This window comes from Oryzias latipes, chromosome 7 (assembly GCF_002234675.1).
Source record: "Oryzias latipes chromosome 7, ASM223467v1".
Classification (NCBI taxonomy): Eukaryota; Metazoa; Chordata; class Actinopteri; order Beloniformes; family Adrianichthyidae; genus Oryzias; species Oryzias latipes.
The window spans coordinates 34,082,178-34,103,759 of record NC_019865.2 but is presented as its reverse complement, the minus strand read 5'-3'; the positions used below and the strand labels follow the sequence as shown (position 1 = coordinate 34,103,759).

The 21,582-nt window shown below is 42.0% G+C and overlaps 1 protein-coding gene across 2 annotated transcripts in view; it reads right to left on the bottom strand.

Annotated features, from left to right (window-relative positions):
• LOC101171727 (voltage-dependent L-type calcium channel subunit alpha-1D-like) overlaps window positions 1-21,582 on the bottom strand; it is a 91,390-nt gene that overhangs the window by 27,173 nt on the left and 42,635 nt on the right. For both annotated transcript variants that reach the window (XM_023957109.1, XM_023957110.1), the window contains exons 25-37: window positions 15,166-15,253; window positions 14,991-15,098; window positions 10,821-10,873; window positions 10,349-10,495; window positions 10,071-10,272; window positions 9,632-9,790; window positions 9,431-9,541; window positions 9,247-9,330; window positions 7,391-7,519; window positions 6,867-6,932; window positions 6,291-6,382; window positions 6,060-6,219; window positions 5,841-5,968 (exon numbers count right to left, since the gene is read on the bottom strand). In XM_023957109.1, the coding sequence (XP_023812877.1) occupies window positions 5,841-5,968; window positions 6,060-6,219; window positions 6,291-6,382; window positions 6,867-6,932; window positions 7,391-7,519; window positions 9,247-9,330; window positions 9,431-9,541; window positions 9,632-9,790; window positions 10,071-10,272; window positions 10,349-10,495; window positions 10,821-10,873; window positions 14,991-15,098; window positions 15,166-15,253 (1,527 nt within the window). The remainder of the gene's footprint in view (window positions 1-5,840; window positions 5,969-6,059; window positions 6,220-6,290; window positions 6,383-6,866; window positions 6,933-7,390; window positions 7,520-9,246; window positions 9,331-9,430; window positions 9,542-9,631; window positions 9,791-10,070; window positions 10,273-10,348; window positions 10,496-10,820; window positions 10,874-14,990; window positions 15,099-15,165; window positions 15,254-21,582) is intronic.

Below are 21,582 nucleotides of genomic sequence, written 5' to 3'. Positions count from 1 at the left end.
AAATCTATCCAATACAAGAGGGCTTTAGCTCTGGGAGGGTATTCCAGAAGGTACGTTTAAACTACCCTGAATTTAACCCTGAAATCCGCCTGAACTTGTTTGAGTATGAGTTAGCGTAATTACGCTCTACTTGGTAACCCTGGGTTAATGCACGTGCACAGCAAGTACATAAAGACATTCTCAATGGATCACTGATTTCCAGAGTCACCATGGAAACGCATGGGGAAAAAAAAGAGACCGCTATACTTCAGTGAGACGGAGTCGGAGATTTTAATGACAGCGTATGAAGATTATACGTCCATCAAAAAAGTAACACATCTGCATTAGCAAAAGAAAAAGATTCTGCTTGGAGGAAAACAACGGACATAGTTAACGCACGAGTTTCTATCTTATTTTCATTGTGATGCATATATATGGTCTGAGGTCTTTCCAGGTATCTGTTGTAGCCACTCCTCCAGCTTGGGGGTTACTGCATCGAGTGCTCCAATTACCACAGGCACCACTGTCACCTTCACTTTCCATGCTTTCTCCAGTTCTTCCCTGAGTCCCTGGTATTTCTCCAGTTTCTGATGTTCCCATCACTTGGCACTGCCACATCCACCACAACGGCTTTCCTCTGTTCTTTATCCACCACTACAATGTCTGGTTGGTTCTCCATTACCATCCTGTCAGTCTGGATCTGGAAGTCCCAGAGGATCTTTGCCCTCTCATTCTCTACCACCTTTAGAGGTGTTTCCCATTTTGACCTTGGGGTTTCCAGTCCATATTCTGCACACATGTTCCTGTATATTATTCCAGCCACTTGATTGTGGCGCTCCATGTATGCTTTTCCTGCCAGCATCTTACACCCTGCAGTTATGTGCTGGATTGTTTCAGGCGCCTCTTTGCACAGCCTACACCTTGGGTCTTGTCTGGTGTGGTAGATCTGGTGTGCTGCTGTTAGATCGGCACCCCAAGGGATTGTGGGATACCATTCCCTTTGCCTGTCTGGATGGATTTGGGTTTAAGTATGGGTTTTTGACCAAATGTGTTTAGTTGTTTAGCTGTTTTACTGTGTTTTGCCGAGATATTTTATTTTATGTTTATTTCTTTCTTTCTGCACCATGAGTGAGAGGGAGGGAGAGCATAATGAGGTTACCACAGAATGGTATATGAACTGATGTTGGTCAGGGTCATATTAACTGAATGCTGGCACAGTACTGCAAATCCCTGTTGTATCATTCATCTCAGTTTTAAAAAATGAGAATATCAACGGGCCCAAAATACACATATGAGAGTTCGAGGGGTACAATAAATTAAGCTGTAAAACATTTAATTGAATTGGAGTAATATGACATTTAGTTAGATAAATATGTAAATTTGAATTGTATAAACAATTATTGAGTTGGATAGACATAAGAAATTAGGTTGTATAAATTTAAATCAATTACTTGTTTCGAGTTTGAAGTAATTCATTTTAGTGGGATAATTTTTATATATCTATATATCTATATATATATCTATATATAGATATATATCTATATATATATCTATATATAGATATATATATCTATATATATATCTATATATAGATATATATCTATTTATATATATATATATATATATATATATATATATATATTTATATATATATATCTATATCTATATCTATATCTATATATATATATATATATATATATATATATATATATATACACAGCTAAATACCTCCAACGAGTAAGGCAAGTCCTGAGAAGCCAGCTCAATGGCAAAAATAAGACCAGGGGCCTCATTTATAAAACTTTGCGTAGGATTTGCGTCAGAAGTGGCGTCCGGGTGAAACAAAGGACATGCGTACGCACAGAAATATTCGGATTTATAAAACCGTGCGCACGCACATCCTACGCATCTTTCCCTTAATAAATCACAACCAATTCTAAATGCAGCGCAGCTTTTGCGGCTTCATGACACGCCCATAGTTGCCCATAAATAGTCCGTGAAACGCCCACAAATGAATATTCATTGATTGCGAAACCATGGCGAACACAGAGAGGAAATGAAAAAAAACGTAACTTCACTCAATGTGAAGTAGAAGTTATCGTTGGCGAGGTGGAAAAGAGGAGAAAAGTGTTGTTTGGAGGGCACAGTGTGGGCATTACTAATGCCAAAAAGGCACTTGAGTGGCAAACGGTGGCAGACGCCGAAAATGCTGTAGCCTCACAACCTCGGACCGTGGCCGAAATAAAAAAGAAATTGTCGGACATCGAAGTCTAGGCAAAAAAACGTCTAGCGCTGCATCGCCAGAAGGTGTCTGCCACGGGGGGGCGGGGGGGGTGGGCACCGTAGATGACCCCTCTTGATGAGAAACTGGCGGCAATTACTGGGGAATCCCTTTTAAGTGGAGTGGTGACTGAGGCGGAGGGAGACACGACGCGCCAGATGCACCGGGTGACACCCCCCCAAAAGCCCACAGAGGTCCAACAGGACGGCTGGAGGAAGTCGGAACCGGCTCATAAGCCACTCGTCCTCGTTTGCCAGCAAGTCTTCTTGCTGTCTAAAGATGCGTTCACTCCGAATTCTTCCATTTGCCACATCTTCTAAGAGCGCAAGATCAGCCATTGTGCGTCATTACGCATTGTGATGGGGCATTTTATTTCCCTCCATTTAGTTACATCTGACAAGCTACAGATGTCGGTAATAATCTATGTGGAAATGGGAAACTGTTGCTTTCTGAATGGTTGAGACATACGCCATACATTGTTTTATCAAAAATAAAACAAACTAAAGGCATATGCATGAATACCATAATTCCATAGCTTATGAAGAAATGTTTTACTATGTAAACAACTTTCCCCAGTGGACACTTAATGCATCTCTCTCTCTATCCATCTGTCTGTCTAATTGCACCTATATCTGCTCCGCCAGACGGACACATTGACGAGAATATCAGTTTTGTACATTATTTCGTTCTGTTAACTATATTATTTATGAGGATGAATTGCACAACATGCCAATATTGCAGAACATATTTCACTTTTCTTTCTGCAAATAAGTGTTCATTTGAATTTCTGTTGTAATTTTCGTTTGATTTTTTTTTTTCACTGCTGATCGATCAAACGGGTGTTGGTGTAGCTGTTAATTGTAAGACTTGCTTTGTGAAGTCATGTAATTTCTGAGGGGCAGTATTGTCATTTTCACTTTCACGTGTTTCTTCCATCTGCCGACGGCGTCGCCGTTTCTCATTTCACGAGTTTTTGTGCGGGTCAGAGCTTGTGTGAAGGACCGCACATTTTCCCCACAAGTTTGCTTTTTATAAATCTCAACTATTGCGTAGAGAGTGGCGTACGCCTTCTTTTGTGCGTACGCAACGTTTATAAATGAGGCCCCAGGACAATAAACAGCTTCGCACTGCCAGTTATCAGATACCCTGCAGGAATAATACAATGGCCAAAGGAAGAGATACAGACCACGGATGTTAAAAGACGAAAGCTCCTCACCATGCATGGAGGGTTCCACCCCAAATCCAGCACCCTGAGACTGTATGCTAGCTACACGGAAGGAGGCTGAGGACTACTGAGCCACTATCCAGGATGAAACATCCAAGATGCATCAGTACATCAAGCTCAAGGCCCCAAATTACAGTGTGCTTAGTGAATGTCTCAGGCAATGGAGAGCAGAGGATACAGTGCTGGAGGACAGATCCTCATGTGAGGATAAACCCCTGCATGGGATGTACCACCGGACCATAACTGAAGTGGCTGATATCAAGAAGTCCTACCAATGGCTAGAAAGGGCTGGCCTACAGGACAGCACTGAAGCGCTCATCCTGGCAGCTCAGGAACAAGCCCTGAACACCAGAGCGATAGAAGCTCAGATCTACCACACCAGACAACACCCAAGGTGTAGATCTACCACACCAGACAAGACCCAAGGTGTAGAACCACCACACCAGACAAGACCCAAGGTGTAGGCTGTGCAAAGAGGCGCCTGAAACAATCCAGCACATAACTGCAGGGTGTAAGATGCTGGCAGGGAAAGCATACATGGAGCGCCACAATCAAGTGGCTGGAATAATATACAGGAACATGTGTGCAGAATATGGACTGGAAACCCCAAGGTCAAAATGGGAAACACCTCTAAAGGTGGTAGAGAATGAGAGGGCAAAGATCCTCTGGGACTTCCAGATCCAGACTGATTGGATGGTAATGGAGAACCAACCAGACATTGTAGTGGTGGATAAAGAACAGAGGAAAGCCGTTGTGGTGGATGTGGCAGTGCCAAGCGATGGAAACATCAGGAAGAAGGAACATGAGAAACTGGAGAAATACCAGGGACTCAGAGAAGAACTGGAGAAAGCCTGGAAAGTGAAGGTGACAGTGGTGCCTGTGTTAATTGGAGCACTCGGGGCAGTAACCCCCAAGCTGGAAGATTGGCTGCACTGTTGCAGCCAAGGCCTGGGAACTTGAGGGTCCTGCAGTATCTTAGCTGTTCCTAGCACTGTTCTTTTCTGGACTGAGAGGTCTGAGGTCTTTCCAGGTATCTGTATACCTGGAAAGACCTCAGACCTCTCAGTCCAGAAAAGAACAGTGCTAGGAACAGCTAAGATACTGCAGGACCCTCAAGTTCCCAGGCCTCTGGTAGAGGACCCCAGCTTATGTGAGAAACCACCCACGGAGGATGTGAGGGGTGAATTTTTATCCATCCATCCATCCATCCATCCATATAAATACAACTTAAACTAAATATTTTAATTGGTAACAAGTAATTGAGTTAAGTCTATTCAACTTAATCTCTTTTGTCTATCCAACAGTATTTGTTTATACAACTCAAATTTAAATGTCATATTAAATTTGGGCTATATAAATAGAATTGAATTGAATTGGTCCCTGTTTCGTGCTCAGACCAGGACACCAGCAGCAACATTTTGAACAAGCTGCAGATGTGAGAGGGACAACTGACTGATCCCAAAATAAAGTGAGTTACAGATTAAGTCGGAGTCTATCTTAAAGTCACTATCCATTTTAAAACCCAAGTTTAAAAAGACTGTTTAACATATCGACCCAAGGGACCTAAATCCACCTTGGAGGGGTCAGAGGAGCCATTTAGACCAAACATCATCACTTCTGTCTTTTGGTCATTAAAACTCCAAAAGCTAAGGGTCATCAAGTCTTTTATGTCATGTAGACAGGACAGGAGTGGGTGTTATTGAGGAACCTTTCTTGTTAAGGGGAACATGTAACTATCATCAGCATAACAATGAAAGAATACCCCATGTTTTCTCATGATGTAGCCCAGAGGAAGGAGGTATATGGAAAAAAGAGGTCCTCGAATTGAGCCTTCAGGAACCCCACAAGACAGAGGTGCTGTGGCAGAAGTGAATCCAGATAAGCTCACACTCACGGTTCTGTCTGCAAGATATGATCTTAACCAGTCAGGAGCAGTACCACCGATCCTAACCACACCTGGACAATAAAATGATCTACACCGTAAGATTTTACTAAAAACCCTCAACAAAGCAGTAGAGAGATCATCTCTACAGTGTTCTTGTTCTGCACCCCACCCCCAGGGTTGGCATATCCAGAATGTGACAAGATATCCCTCCTTCCATATGTCTAAGCCTTTTCAGTTTGTGCCCTTACGACTACATACAATATGCATATGCCCGCTAGATAAACTGAGAAACTGAGACCTTTATCTTTGACTTAGTTCTCTGTTCCATAGCACACTACAACAAAGTCCACATCAATGGTGACCACATGCACAGATCCCAAGTTCCATCTTCTATCACTGTGAGTGGAACTGTCAATTAACTCCCATCCCTCCCCTGATTACTCCTAAAAAGAAATCTAAAGGGAACCTACTTGGCCTCTGGATCATACTCAGACCAGATCCTCTTGAACTCGTCTAGATGATGAGGCCCCAGGATGGACCAATCACGTGTCAGATAGTCAAAGTTGTCCATGATGACAGCGACAAACAAGTTGATGATCTGCAAAAGCAATCGTGTATAACTTTTTGATCAAATTATGCTAAATCTTTAATTAAAATTAAACATATGCTATCAAAAGGTGTTTTCTGACCAGAAAGGCACACAGCATGAAGAAGCTGATGAAGTAAACAATGGCAAAGTTGCTGCCACAGCTGAACTCCTCTCCTGGTTCATAATCGGACTCTGGGTCACAGCGTTTACCTGGAAGACTAGCGAGCATGATCTCCTGCCACGCCTCACCTGTGGCACACCTGTGCATGAACACGGAGCGTCAACAACCAGAAGACAACAAAAGGCAGCCAGTTTCTGAAGCAGCCCTAACCTGAAAAGCAGAAGGACAGCCTGAGGAAAGGTCTGAAAGTTGTTGTTCCTGTTGATCTGAGTGTAATCCTGCATGGCAATTTTCCCAAACGTCTGATGTAAAGATAGAAGAAGAGACAAATGCATGAACAGATAGCTGGACAGAGAGAGACAAACAAGGTTTTTCTCCTCTAAGCAGAAAACTAATGTTTAAAAATACAAAAACTCTGCACTTAAGGTATGGACTGAACTGTGAGCAGATTGATTACGGTCAGTTTACCGATCATTATTTTAAAGAAAATAAAGTCATCCCTCAAGTATTGAAAAACAGAGGTGACTCCTCCACCTGCACTTAAAGATGCTCTCTGGACAAAGCTTCACTTCATCCACTCAGACTTCAGGTTTAGTTCCGACTATAAAACGTCCTTCCTGGAACATCTGCAGCAAAAACCCTTCCTATGTTTTTTTAATGTCACAGCTCCAAACAGAGATGTCTGGCTCCAACACTCATTTAAAAAAGAATGAAGATGCAGCGGGCGTCCAGACTGGTGCACTCTGGGTAATGCCCTTGAGACCTGGAATATCCATAGCTCATCACCTGCATGCCAATCACGGCGTAGATGAAGAAGATCATGGCAATGAGCAAAGCCACATATGGAAGTGCCTGCAGAGGGGAGAGGGAGGGAGTAAGTCTAGTTCAAAGTAACCAGCATCAGCCTTTGTGATTAAAAAGTATATAAGAAGTAGTTCTGTTTCTGATTTTCTCAAACTCTTCTTCCATTTAAAATCCACAGAGGAATTTAGTAAATGTTTTGTACTGGACTGCTGCTCTGGGGGGGATTGTACTCATCTAGGACAAAGGCCCAGGTTCTCATAATCCTTTAAAATCCAAAAACACTGGAAAAGAAACTGTAGTCCCAAATAAGTAAAAGAAGAACATCTTAATGCTCACTGACAAAGACAGCAGCTTGTTTCTGAAGCTGTGCATCTAGGGGCCCCCGGTGGCTCTAGGGGTCAAATGTTAGCATCTGCTGGTTTTATTAACCATCAGGACTAAGACTTCAGCTGCTTTTTCTAGACAAGCACGAACGGGAACAAGGGCAAGCAAATGATGCGTCTGACCTGCAACGATTTGATGAAAGTCCACAAAAGAGTGCGTATCCCCTCCCCTTTACTCAGCAGCTTGACCAATCGCATCACTCGAAACAGCCGGAAGAATGTGATGGACACCCGGGAACTGTCCTCCCCACTCTGGAAAGAAATTCTGAGTTAATGTTCGTTTTTGCCAACTGTTTTGTTTTAGGTTTTTATGAAGATGCTGAATGATCCCTGTTCAAGGTTAGGGTTAAATAAAACCTGAATGTGTGTTTTTCTTACACATGTTCAGTCTGAGAAATGCTCCACCAGGGAAGAATAAACAGACTGTTTCTTCAGATCATGGAACATAAATCCTGCAGCTTTGGAGAGGAAGCTCAAACACACTAGCAGGAATTTTAAGGAGAGTTTGTGAATGTCAACAAGTTTACACTATGGTCACATTTCCCAAAATCCCTCAGCGCTAAATGCATATTTTTCAGCAAATTCGCCAGGTTCTAATTGGGAGGTGGCAGTCGCATTTTTACATGCCGTGTGCTGCCTACAGATGTTTTAAGAAAAAGTAGAACATTTTACGGGAATGACTTTTTTGACATCAGTCAGCTCCCTGGGCCCAGTTGGAGGTCACGCAGTGGCAGTCCAGTGCCAGGCGGTAGGCAGGAAGGCAGCAATGGCATAATTGATTCATGGGAGGGAAGGTCTCGAAATGGTCTGATACTCGGTTGATTTCAGACTGCCACCCTCCAGCCCACCCCCAGCCGTCCAATTGATAGAAATCGTACGTAGCAGTGCGGGCACTTGACGAGGCCTGTTGACATTTGCAATGCCCGGACAACAATCTGGTGATCCCGGCCACTTTGAGTCCAAATGGGGAGCAGGCATTGATGCAGCACAAAACTCATGGTAGTTTTTTTTTTTTCATTAGGTGATCTTAAAATAGTTAAATAAATGTCTTTTTAAATACTCGTGACATGACACTAAATTAAGACACTAAATGCTATTATCAATCCTCAAAAATAAACAAAAGTCGGATGACTGAGTAAAATTAAATCTATTGTAAGAACTTTTTATTGTTAGAATAAGTTTAAAGCACTTGTTCTTCTCTTCTGCTGCACAGCAGTATCCATAGTTTCTGTTCAGAAGCAAAGTTCATAAATGACAGAATAGCATAATAGGACCAACTAAATATTACTGCTTTAGGGGGATCTTTTTTAACACTGCATTGTATTTTGAAAGGAACTTGAATGTGCTGCTGTCAGATTAAAGTAAATCAAAATTGTCATATAGTCTATTTAAACATATAAAACTGTTATAGCTTAAAAACTGTAAAAATTTAAAAGCTTCATGTTATAAATAAATGGCCTAATGGCTGCAAAAAAGTGTGTTTTTATAAAAAGAGAAACGAACTTTTGCAGCTCTCGCTTAATTTTGTCAGTAAGAAACTGGACAGAATGGTTCTTTTAGAGGTTGCAGGTTTAGCTGTTGCATTAATAACATAATTCAAAGTACACATACACAGTACTTATATATACACACTGTACATGCTGGCAGTGTAGTATTTTATGAATCCACATCTTTAACATCTTATCCACACACGTCAAATAAACCAATAATTTATATTTCCAAAATAATTTGAGCTCAATTATTAGTAGAAAATCTGAATTCCAATTATTCTGATCCGGATCTCTGCCCGTCAATCTTCCCTGTGATTATTTCTAGGATTAACTGAATTGACCTCAGGACAGAGACTTTTCAAAAGTTAATAAATATGAAATAACTAAAAGAGCCAGTCTTCCGAACGACTCTTACAAATTAACTGTTCCAAAAGATTCAGCTCCCTAATAAGAGCCATAAATCCCATCACTAAAAGCTTCTTCACTCACACTAAACTCTGTGACCACAATGTCGACCACGCTGCCCACCACAATCAGAGCATCAAAAGAGTTCCAGGGGTCCACAAAGTAGTGCTGTAACCAGTTTCAGAGAAAATGATTAGTCAGCATGTTTGCAAACATTGCTTAATGGGAACACATGAATGGGTGAATAATTCCACAGGTCCATCCTGACCCGGGGTCTCAGAGCAAGCAGCTTCAGCAGCATCTCCGCGGTGAAAAGTCCGGTGAAAACCATGTTGAGGATGTCCATGATGTAGCTGAAGGTTTTGGACTGTTCATAGTGCTGCAGAGAAGGAAAGCTGTTGAGTTTCTTGGTCCAGGTTAGCGTTGAGCTTGGACAGCACAAATTTAGTTGCAGCTGAATGGAACTAACCTGCACAGCCAGAGTGACGGTGTTGAGAAGGATCAGGACGAACATCACATACTCGAAACCTGTCGAGTTGATGATGGACCAGAACTTGTACTGAACTGGGTTCTTTGGTATGTAGAGTTTCAGAGGCTGAGCCTTCAAGGCGTACTCTACACACTGTCGCTGGGGGGGGTAAAGATTGGCAAACACGGCTTTCAGATATGTACTAGGATGATAAACCCATAAAAGAATTGATCTGTCATAAACCCTCATGTGCTTATACTAACGTACTCCAATAAAATAACTGCACACTTTGGGTGCCCTGAGATGCCACCAGAGCAAATTAACCCTTTGCTAATTGGGTGCATATATTGGCTATATTTTCAGACACAGAAAAGTTTGAACTGTGATCTTTTTAAAACTCAATCTGAAAGTGGGCGGCTTACTTCACAGCTGAGGTTACCTGGTTCTTGTCCAGTTCACAGTTCTTGTACTCCTGCTCTCCTTGCTCCCTGAAGGTGATGATGACAAAACCCACGAAAATGTTCATCATGAAGAAAGCGATGATGATAATGTATACAATGAAGAAGATGGAGATCTCCACTCTGTAGTTGTAGATGGGACCAGAGTTCTCGCCATTGGCATCAATGGCTTTGTACAGTAGCCTGAAGCCCAAAGGGTTAAAGATATTAAGCTGTAGCAAGAAGTAATCACTAATCTGGGTGGAGTTTGAACACTCACGCAGGCCATCCCTCAAAGGTAGATACGGTGAAGAGCGCCATCATCCCCATTAAAACGTTATCAAAGTTAAAGTCGCTGTTGAGCCAGATCCTCTGTCGGACCATGGGGTGCGTCACATCTCCATCTTTGTACACCACAAACGTCCCCCTGAACACACATCAGCCCCCCCACATCTTTTCACCAACACATTTACTTCATGTCTTAGATCCACAGCAACCACCTAACCACTTTATTGTTTGAAGATCGAGACTGGAAATGTTTGGAGAGGCGCTCATGTTATAGCATTCATATGCAAAGTCTTCCTAATGCTACATCTGCTCCACCTGCAACAAAAGAACCAAACCCGTTCCCCAGCCCCTGTAGGTGAGTACTGCAAACAAAAAAAAATGCAAAATGAAAGAAATCCTGGAGAACTACGACTAAGATGAAGCTGTAGCTCTTTCTCAGAGTTAGGGTTAGCTTGCGTACTCACTTGCATTGTTCAGGCGTGCTTTTGGCCTCGTCTGTGCAGCGGTAAAATTTACCCTGTAACACAGAGATCACACTTTGACTTATGTACCTCTGAAAAACACTTCAAACTAAAAGATCATTTGAGAGATCCTAATGAGATTTGTTTGCACTTTCATCTAGATGTTGTTTATCGGCAATCTGTTCTTTCATCCTCTCTGTGTTTTTGTAAAATAACTTTCATGTTCTAAGATTGTCGTGGTGGCTTTGACACCGTCAGGTAGTGCGTGCAGGCAGGAGAAAGAAAGCAGCGTGAACGCGCGGAGGGGGCGTGTCTGCAGCTGTGAACGACAACCAAGTCTGTTATGGGACGGAAAGTTCTTCTGGAAAGACAGTCAGTGGCGATCTCGTAGGGGCCACGTGAGCGTCCAAGTAAATATAAAAACAGTTTTTTTCCTAGACTAAAACCACCCATTTGCGCGTAAAATTTATAAAATTTGCGTCAGGGCACTCCTTCTATCCTGTCAACTTGCTGCTATCATGCGCTGTCTGTGTAGAACAGTGTTTTTTTAACCATTGTGCTGTGGGAGATGATCAGGTGTGCAGTGGGAAATGACCCATTCACTGATCTAAAAGCATTTACCAAATCAGCTCGGTGTTCATCCAAACGGGTCCTGATAAAACACTGAGCAGTTAGGAAAATGAAAGATCTTAAAAACCTTTTTTCTTTGTGTTTATTTGATTCTATTAAAGACAATTTGATAAGAATGACCGTACCACGATTTAGCCGCAGCTTCAACTCTGTTTTTGGAAAAGTCCTGCCCCTTTGACTGTCTCCACCAATCATTCTTGGAGGCTTAATCACACGTCATCAGTCTGACCAATCAGAAGTGGTTAAAGTCTTCACTTCCTTGTTCCGATTTAGTCTCTCAGTTCCAACAAAAATACCAGCTAAAGCTCATCTTTAGTGGTGTAGCTTTAGCAGTTATACCACTACATCTCCCATGATGCATTGGGTTAAAGTGACAGCATCTCAGCATATAATGAGTCTTCCCTGTTACACAGCTTGAAACCACAACAAACACACATCAAACAGTTTTCAAATCTTCTTGATGAAATCAGAGGTCAGACGTCAACAGTTTAGTTCTCCTTCAAGGTTTGTGTTTATTAACAGCCAAACATCCCAGAGTTTGGTCCAAGTCATCTCAACACTTTTTTAATAACGTCTGGATTATTTTAAATGTTTTTAATTTTTGGATGCTGCTGTGCCGCTGGATTTTTGTCAAGGGGGTTGCATGCGGGGGAAAACCACTACTACCACCAAAACAGGTAGACAGGGAGGGGAGGGGCTTAGACTCACCGCTTGTGATTCCAGACCCGCAACAAACTAACAGCTGCTTCCTAATAAAAAATAGTTGTCATCCATAAAATTAATATGCTCTATTGGGGTTTACTGGATTTAAAGAAAACAAAATAGAAACAAGTGGACAAAAGGTCAAAGGAAGCATCACGCTTATCAATAATTCTGTGATTTACTCTAAACCTTATCTATTTTTATGTTGGTTATATTTGTAAATATTTTGTTGGACTCGATGTAAAAGAAGAGAAGGAAGGAAGAGAGAGGGATGTAAGAGAAGGGGGGAAGGCACAAAAGAAAGAAGGAAAAAATTGGTCTGAAGGAAATAGAAGAATGATTATAGAAGGCGGGGGGATTAAATAATCAAGCAATAAGTTGCTGGAAGTTTAAAATCACTACCATCAAGTATAAGTGTTAGTCTAAAAGGGGGCGGGGCCTGTCCACACACATTCAAATGATACAAACATACCTGATGGCTCCAAAAATCTTCACATACAAACATGACAACATGAATACAATACAACTACAGTTTACACACACATATCAATGCATAGAAACCAACACATTTAATGCATTTTATTCAGTCACGCATACTATTTGTGTCAGTGACGTGCGATGAGGTTAATGGCTGGTGAGGCACTGACGTCATCAGTCAGATTTACAAACATATGAACCATACTGAGTAACTTATTATTCACCATTTAATTGATAACAGTTAACGTGTTTTGTTTAAAATATAATTTCAACGTGTTTTTATTTTCATATACAAACTGCAGCATAGAAAAAAGCACAAACCTTATTATCGTCTTACCTTTACTTGTATATAAAGTCCATATGCCGCTCCTTCTGAAGAAAATGACTTGCCGCTTGCTATCACTAATTCTATTGTTTTTTAACATCATAATCTCAGGGCTCACCGGCGCCCCCTAACATGAGGCACGAGAATGTCTGGCCTCACCTAGCGGCTTTTTTGCCGGCGTTTAGCGCTCAGCCCAAGAAACACGTCCCTCACAAACAGTTATTTATAAAAACAAACACTGAACATCATATACATCTGCTGAATTATGTAAACTCAGCTCATATAGTACAAGTGATTGAACCGACACACAGAGAGACAGCAGTACCGTCTGACTGCATAGGTATTGCGCAATCCAAGGTGAGGCTCAGCTGGCTGGTGCCTCATCGCACGTCACTTTTTAGTATCTGAACGGCAAATGCGGAAATTCAGCGATTTTGAAGAGAAAAAACACCCAAAAATGGTACATTTAAATGGAAAATGACTGCAAAGCACAAATTAATGATTAAATATAATAATTGAATTTATTTTTTCTCTTTTCTTCCCATAATGACAGGTGAGGCACAGCCTCACCTGCCTCTCCTGACTGCACGTCACTGATTTGTGTAGGGGTGAGCTGACACCTGTGCTTGAGGGAGTGTTTGAGGGAGAGTCCCCCCTCATCCCCACACCAAGCTCCCCCACAAGACCCATTCAGTATAGCAAATAAAGTACATCCACCCGCTGGGCAATAACATCTGCCACCCATACCAGCGCCAGCAGGACTGCCACAGGGGCCCCCTGCGCCAGAGAGCTGAGAGGCACAGGAGCACAGAGAGTGCAAGCTCCAGCCCAACCAGAAAAATAGCCCCCCGCCATTTATCTGAATCCAAAGCACGCAGTCACCTTGAAGAGTTGCACTCCAATGCAGGACACAGCACGGGGCCCAGCCCCCGGAGAGCACCTGGGGTTGCTCTCCCGGGGCTGAGGTACAATCATTGACTGTATGAGAGACCGCTCCCTCCTGGCGTTCCAAACAGGAAGTACCTGCTGGCTCCAAGAATCTAAAATCCCATAGACTTCTATAGAGAAATAAACAGCTGTTAGACAGTCATTCTATTGTGCAGAGTAACCATTCTTGGTCTGATACCTTTTCTTAACATCTTCTTGGTAAATGGTAGATGGCGTATACTAATATAGCGCTTTCTACCTTCTTTCAAAAGGCCCAGAGCGCTTTACAGTCACAGTCCCATTCACCCAGGCACACACACATTCACACACTAAATTGCTAATTCTCGTTTTTGACATAATTTCTTTTCTTTATTGCAAGTTATTTCAGTTATAAACTGACCAATCAGATGCCTTAGCAAAAGCAGGTGGTGCCTGCTGTTCCCCACCTTGAACGTTTTATTTACAGATTCTACCGAGCTCCTTCCAGTGTAAAGGCAGTGGACTTCAAACAACAGAGTGAGTCAAGGATTTCTTATGCTGCGTTCACACCGAATGCAATTCACACGTCAAACTCGTGCCGGCCGGCTCTATTTGGATGCAAGGCGAATTCGCTCCTTGACGGCTGTACAAAATTGTTTTTATAAACCTGGCGCCCCAGACACGTGCGGGCCAAATGCTTTTAGCCTGATTGCACTGAGTCCCCGACTGAATGACAGATCGCGTCGTCGTCACCAGTTAAGATTTTTTAACTCTGGATGCACTGCACCGCCCAAATCGCGCCACAGGACCTCTGATTGCGTCTGTAAATTGACTAAACAATGCAAATGGATGCCCGTGACGTGCGAACCGCTACCTGAGGGAGTGGGTTTCTGCAATCAAAGTCATGCTCAGGGTCCATTTTGACCCTTCATTCCAACCCTTTTAGCTGAGAGAAACTTTCTGAGTCCTTAGCATAACCAGACCATAGGTTCAAACCCAGAATCTTACAGTGATAAGACAGACAAGGCTTTTGTTTTTCATTTCTAAGCATTTGTTCCTGCCCCCAACAGTTGAGGGGAGATTCTACCCGCCGCAAAGCTTTCCATTTATCTGAATCCAAAGCACGCAGTCACCTTGAAGAGTTGCACTCCAATGCAGGCAAACATGAACTGCAGCAGCGTGGTGACGATCATGATGTTCCCAATAGTCCTGATGGCCACGAACACACATTGGACCACGTGCTGCAGCACAAAAACAAAGTTCAGAGAGCTATAGAGATGAAGGACAATGTTTCCTGCACCTCCTCACCTTCAGTCCTTTGGCTCTGTTTATGGCTCTCAGAGGTCGCAGAACTCGCAGGACTCTAAGGATCTTTACCACTGAGATGGCGCTGGAGCTAGAGAGCACAAACACAACACAGAGTGAGAGGCCGTCTCAGACTCCAGCCATCCCCCTTAAACATGCTGCACATCATCTCAGTCAAAGGCTGCATTTCTAAAGATAGGGGCTAATGGAGGTGAAACAGCCTTCATCTTATTATCAGAGAGAAGAGAAGAGAAGAGAAGAGAAGAGAAGAGAAGAGAAGAGAAGAGAAGAGAAGAGAAGAGAAGAGAAGAGAAGAGAAGAGAAGAGAAGAGAAGAGAAGAGAAGAGAAGAGAAGAGAAGAGAAGAGAAGAGAAGACACCTAAAAAGAATATCAGAATCCTCAAAGGTACTGTGAGGTTATGTTTCAAAACACATAAAATGAGTAAGGGAAAATACCTGACGAGGTGTGCATTATCAGAAATTAATGGATGACACAGGGGCTTGAACCATCCAACCATAAGTGGAGCAATTGTTCAATTCCTCCAAAGTCACCTCCTTGTGTCTCATCCCCTCCAATCACTTATCTCTTTCTCTTCTGCTAAATCCCAGTTTTCACAATGATCAATTTTACCAAACAGATTAAACAAACTTTAAAAGCACTAGTCTTTTTTACTCTTGCTGTTGAGACAAATTGTGGAATAGGGTATGGTCTGGAATAAGGCGTTTTTTTTTCTTTGTTTTCTTTATATTTGTTTCAGATGTTAATAATATTGTGATCTAAATACAGTGGAGATCAAAAGTTTAAGCACCCCAGGTAAAATGTTCTATTATTGCATAAAAGAAGCCAAGGAAAGATGGAAAAATCTTCATAAGGCATCAAATTACAGTTAAGGCTTTCTTGTACTATGTCAATTAGTCCTTTTTTATTATTATTTTTTTTCCCTTTCAAAATAACGGAAAACAAAATAATGGTATATCTTCCTAAGGTCCTAAGGTGTGCCAATGTGGATTTGGAGGTGTGTTTTCAGGTCATTATCAGTTTGTAGAAGCCATCCTCTCTTCAACTTTAGCTTTTTTCACAGATGCCATCAAGTTAGTGTCCAAAATTTGCTGAAATGTTGAATCCATTCTTCCTTCTACTTGTGAAATATTTCCTGTGCCACTGGCTGCAATACAACCCCAGGGCATGATTGCTCCACCCCCATGCTTAACAGAGGCTCTTCTAATTAAACTCTGAGCCCTTTCTTCTTTAAACTTACTTTCACACATTCTGGCCAAGAATAAATCACCTGGTCTTTGCAAACAATGATTGTGACCAATCCATGACAATTTCAGGTCTCAACTTTTTCCAAGGGGGCAGTGGATGCTATAAATTCTGCAGGGTGCCCAAACTTTTGCACACACCATTACCATGTTTTCTGTTATTTTTAAAAGGGTAAATGATGGATAAAATGCCTCATTTTTGACATAATACAAAAATATCTCATCTGTAATCTGATTCCTTTTGAAGAATTTTCCATATTTCCTTATTTACGCAGGGTGCTCAAACCGTCATTCCCCACTGTAATCTTCTGAGTTTCTGTTGCTCAGGTTACCAACTGGCATTTAGGCCAACGCAATAATATTCATCAATAATAATCATTAAGACTATGTATCTCAAAAACTGTGGATTATCACTTTTTAATCTCCACTGGATGTGGATGAGAAGCTGTTCTACTCCGTGCTCTCCACGGGTGACTGAGCTCCTCATCCTATCTCCAAGGGGGCGCCCAGCCACTCTACGGAGGAAGCTCATTTTAGTCACTTGTATTCAGGACCTCGTTCGTTCGGTCATGACCCAGAGCTCATGGTGATAGGTGAGTATTGGAACGAAGATCGATAAATTGAAAGCTTTGCTTTCTGGCTCAGCTCTCTCTTCACCACAACGGACCGGTACAGCAACTGCATAACTACCGACACTGCTCCACCCACCGAGAGATGACAAACCACCTTTCTCCAGTCAAGAACCATGGTCTCAGAACCATGGCCTCATCCCAGCCACTTCACTTTCGGCCGCAAACCCCCCAAATGCACGCTGGAAGTCCTGGCTCGATTAAGCCAACAGGACAATATCATCTGCAAAGAGCAGCAAGGAAATCCTGTGGTCCCCAAATCAGACCCCCTCCGGCCCCTGGCTTTGAAATTCTTTCCATAAAAACTATGAACAGAACCGGTGATAAAGAGCAGCCCTGCCAAAGTCCAACATGCACCAGGAACAAGTCTGACTCCAGATGCGAACCAAGCTCTTGCTCCGGTCATACAGAGATCGGAAAGCCCTTAGTAAGGCTCTCCAGACCCTATACTCCCAGAGCATCCTCCATAGGATACCACAGGGGACGCGGTCAAACGTTTTCTCAAAATCCAAGAAACACAAATGGACTGGATGTGCAAACTTCCATGAACCCTCCAGCACCCTAAAGAGGGTGTAGATTTGGTTAACTGCTCCATGACCAGGACGGAAATCGCGCCGTTGTTCATGGATCTGAGTTTTGACTATCGGACGGTCCCCCCTTCTTGACTTTCCCAGGGAGGCTGAGGAGTGTGATTCCCCGGTAGTTGGAACACACCATCTGGTCCCCCTTCTTAAAAAAGGAAGCACCACCCCTGTCTGCCAGTCCAGAGGTAGAGTTCCTGTCTGCCACACGATGCTGCACAGACGTGTCAGCCAAGACACTCCCACAGCATCCAGAGACTTGAGGTAGTCAGGGCGGACTTCATCCACTACCGGGGCCTTGCCACTGAGGAGCTCATTGACCTCCTCAGTGAATTCAGCTTTGACTGCCTCAAAGTCCTCTTTCTCTGCTTCCTCAAAACCAAGGCATGTCAGTGGGATTGTAGGAAGATCCTCGAAATATTCCTTCCACCGCCCGACAGTGTCCCCAGTCGAAGTCAACATCTCCACACCTGCACCGAAAACGGTGCCTGCAGAGAACAGCTTTCCCCTTCTAGTTTTGCCAGAATCTCTTCAAGGCCAACCGATAGTCCTTCTCCATGGCCTCACCAAACTCCTCTCAGGACAGAGTTTTTGCTCCGGACCAAAGCTCCCTTAGACTGCCGGTACCTGTCGGCCGCCTCTAAATTCCCACAAGCCAGCCGGGCCTGGTAGGACTCTTTCTTCAGCCTGATGGCATCCCTTACTTCCGGGTCCACCACCGGGTTTGGGGGTTACTGCCGCAACAGGGACCAAAGACCTTGCGACCACAGCTCTGAGCAGCAACAGAGACAATGAAAGTGGAAAACATGGTCCACAGCCTCCCTCAGTACCTTTTTGAAGCTCTCCTGGATGTGGTAGTTAAAGACTTCCCTGACGGCGGGCTCAGACAGAGAGGCATTTGGGTCTCCCAATTCTTTCAATGCTCTTTCCCCACCAGTGAATCCAACTCACTATCAGATAGTGATCGGTGGACAGCTAGACACAAGGCCGAAGGTCGCCTGAAACAACTGGAAAGTTGATCATTGACATCCTGCCTAGGGTGTCCTGATGGCATGTGTATTGATGGACATCGTTGGTGTTCGTCATGGATAAACTATGACAAGCACAAAATTCCATAGACAAAACACCACTCGGGTTCAGATCAGGGAGACCATTCCTACCAATTACGCCCCTCCAGGTGCCACTGTCATTGCCCACGTGAGCATTGAAGTCCTCCAGAAGGACAATAGAGTCCCCGTTGGGGCACTTTCCAGTACCCCTTCAAGAGACACCAAGAAGGCTGGGTACTCCAAACTGCTTATCAGGCCGTAAGCTGAAACCTACGGTGGCCCTGAAGTGCAAAGCATTCAACAAATCACTCGATACAAAAACATTTTTAAGATCACAACAACAATTAAAAAAAATAAAAAAATTAAAAAGCAGCATTACATTTTAGAAAACAAAACAAAATTTCAGAAACCAAAATTTGAAAAACAAATATGACAAAAAAAAAACATTTCAGAAAACAAAATTAATTTCCAGAAAAAAAAAATATTAAAAAATGAAAACGTGAAACAAAAAAAATTAATTTCCAGAAAAAAAATGAAATATTTAAAAAATGAAAAACATTTCAGAAAAAAATGAAATATTAAAAAATGAAAAACATTTCAGAACACAGAATTAATTTCCAGAAAACAAAACGAAATCTTCAAAAATGAAAAACATTTCCAAACCGGAAGAAGCAGGTACTGTGGGACAACGCTGATTGGATGATGATGTTTGTCAATCATTTGAACTGAAAAGTATTTTAAATGAAGCGATGCCGGATTTTATCGTCCAAACAATAATGTACTATAATAATCCACGTATTTCCCATTTATATATCAAATAAAAAATGCAGCAAACTGTTAATGAACTTTAAAATTATTTTTTTAACATTTCGCCTGACACACGATCACCCGGAAGTAGTTTGTGAGCACTTTTACTTTGAACGCTGTGCGCTAATGTCTACGGCTGCAAGGTTCACGCTGTCAATCATCTTCAGGTAAGAATCAATTCTGTGATCTTTTCTTTTGTCAGTCACATGTCTCTAAGGATGTTAATTTTAGGATGTTAAAGTGCTGCTTTGAAAAGATAATATCTTTTTATCTTGCGCATGCGCAAAAGGAACCCGATGGAGACGAACCGTCTTCACATGATAGCCGTTCCCGTTTTCGGTGACAAACATGAGAGAAAAAGCTCCGAGCCAGCCTGATTCTGTGATTTATACAGTAATTACAGTAATTATATGGCATCAGTGTTGCTAAAAATCAACTTTAAGACTGAAATCAGTAAACAAGTTCTTATGGGAAATAATATTTAAGTGCATTGTATATTTTTGAACCATACATACACATATACTGAAACTTAAAATGAACTTTGAAGTTTATAAAATACTTAATTGAATTAACATGTGATATTTCTGCAGGTGAAGTTTCTCAAAGCGAAGTTCCAGAAAGGTTTGTGCTGCAGAACAGATGGCAGCTCTACATGGGAATACAAGAAGACTAAAGTCATTCATATCATTGTGCAGTGTACAGGCAAGTCACCATGATTTATGTGAAATGTAATCAATAAATATTATTTAACCTTAATATCTATTTTTTTTTTTTTAAATTGCAGGTCCTTAAAAAAAAGTCTTTAACCTGCTGCATAAGCCTGATTAGTTGTAAATGATGCAGTGGGGAGTGAAAGACGAAGCACAATTCCTGGCTTTAGCGTCGGGCTGATGATCTGGAAATCACATCTATGAGGAATCGCATCAAACACTTGTACAACTCCAAACAACTTAATGTTCCTTTAAGCAAAACTCCAGTTTAAAATGTTCCTATTAGACTTGCTTTATTTAGGAGTTTTTCCATGTTTACCATTTTAGGTTTCAAAGCTTTATTAACAAAGTTGATGTTTGATTTTCAAAGCTGTTGTTTAGAAATGTATTTTTGTCAATGAAAAAACTGAATGCTGATGTGAGGATTGTAATAATGGATATGAAAATAAACAAATTTGTTTCATAGCAATGCAGTATATTTATTGAAAACTTACCATGAATACGTTATTCAGTAACAGAAACAAAGAAACAGTTGTGGATTTTCCTTTATGGGCTTCTTCATGCAGTCAATCAAATGTTGCGCTTACAATCAGCATTTACTCAGCGTACCTGTCAGTCACATTTATTAGAGGAAAAAATGCATCTGGGAAAGTCTGTTTGTGCTTAACAACTATATCAAAAAGAGTCATGTGAGGGAAGGTTTGTCCACATTGCTGCTCAGCATCACATCCAGAGGAAGATGCACAGGTAAGGGACCCCAGTTCCTGCGCGTACATGCTTGCAGCTTCCTCTGCACTGGACTCCAGCTCCATTGAAATCCCTGACAGAAATAAATTAATAAATTAAAAATCCCTGACAGAAAAACATCAGCTGCCGTTCATCTTTCATTCAGGAAAAAGTTGAGTTCATCAAAATGAGGAGAAAATGGGTTAAACCAGAAATTCATTAGGGAGGGGTCAAAACACCAAACTCAGAATAAAATACATTATTTCAGTCTTATAAAAAATACATTCTAAAACAATTTGATATTCCTCCTCTGCCTGAAGGACTAAAACGTTTTTTTTAAAGATTTATTTTACACTACAGACTTTGCCACCTTAAGTTACACACCTGGACGTGTCTGATGATGTGCACATCCAGTCATTTACTGTCATGTTTCTGTGCACTGACACACTCTAAAGTCACAGATCTTAATAGTGTGAATAAGACGCATTCATAAATGTTATTCTGAGACACAAACTGCTGCAGTTTACCTGACAGCTTTGCTGATTTATGCTGCTGGTACACCTGTCTGAGAATCCTGCCCACGTGACCCCCCCCCTCTCCAGCTGATGAGGTAACCTGTCATTAACGTATGACTGAAGGATCTTGGATCTGTCTG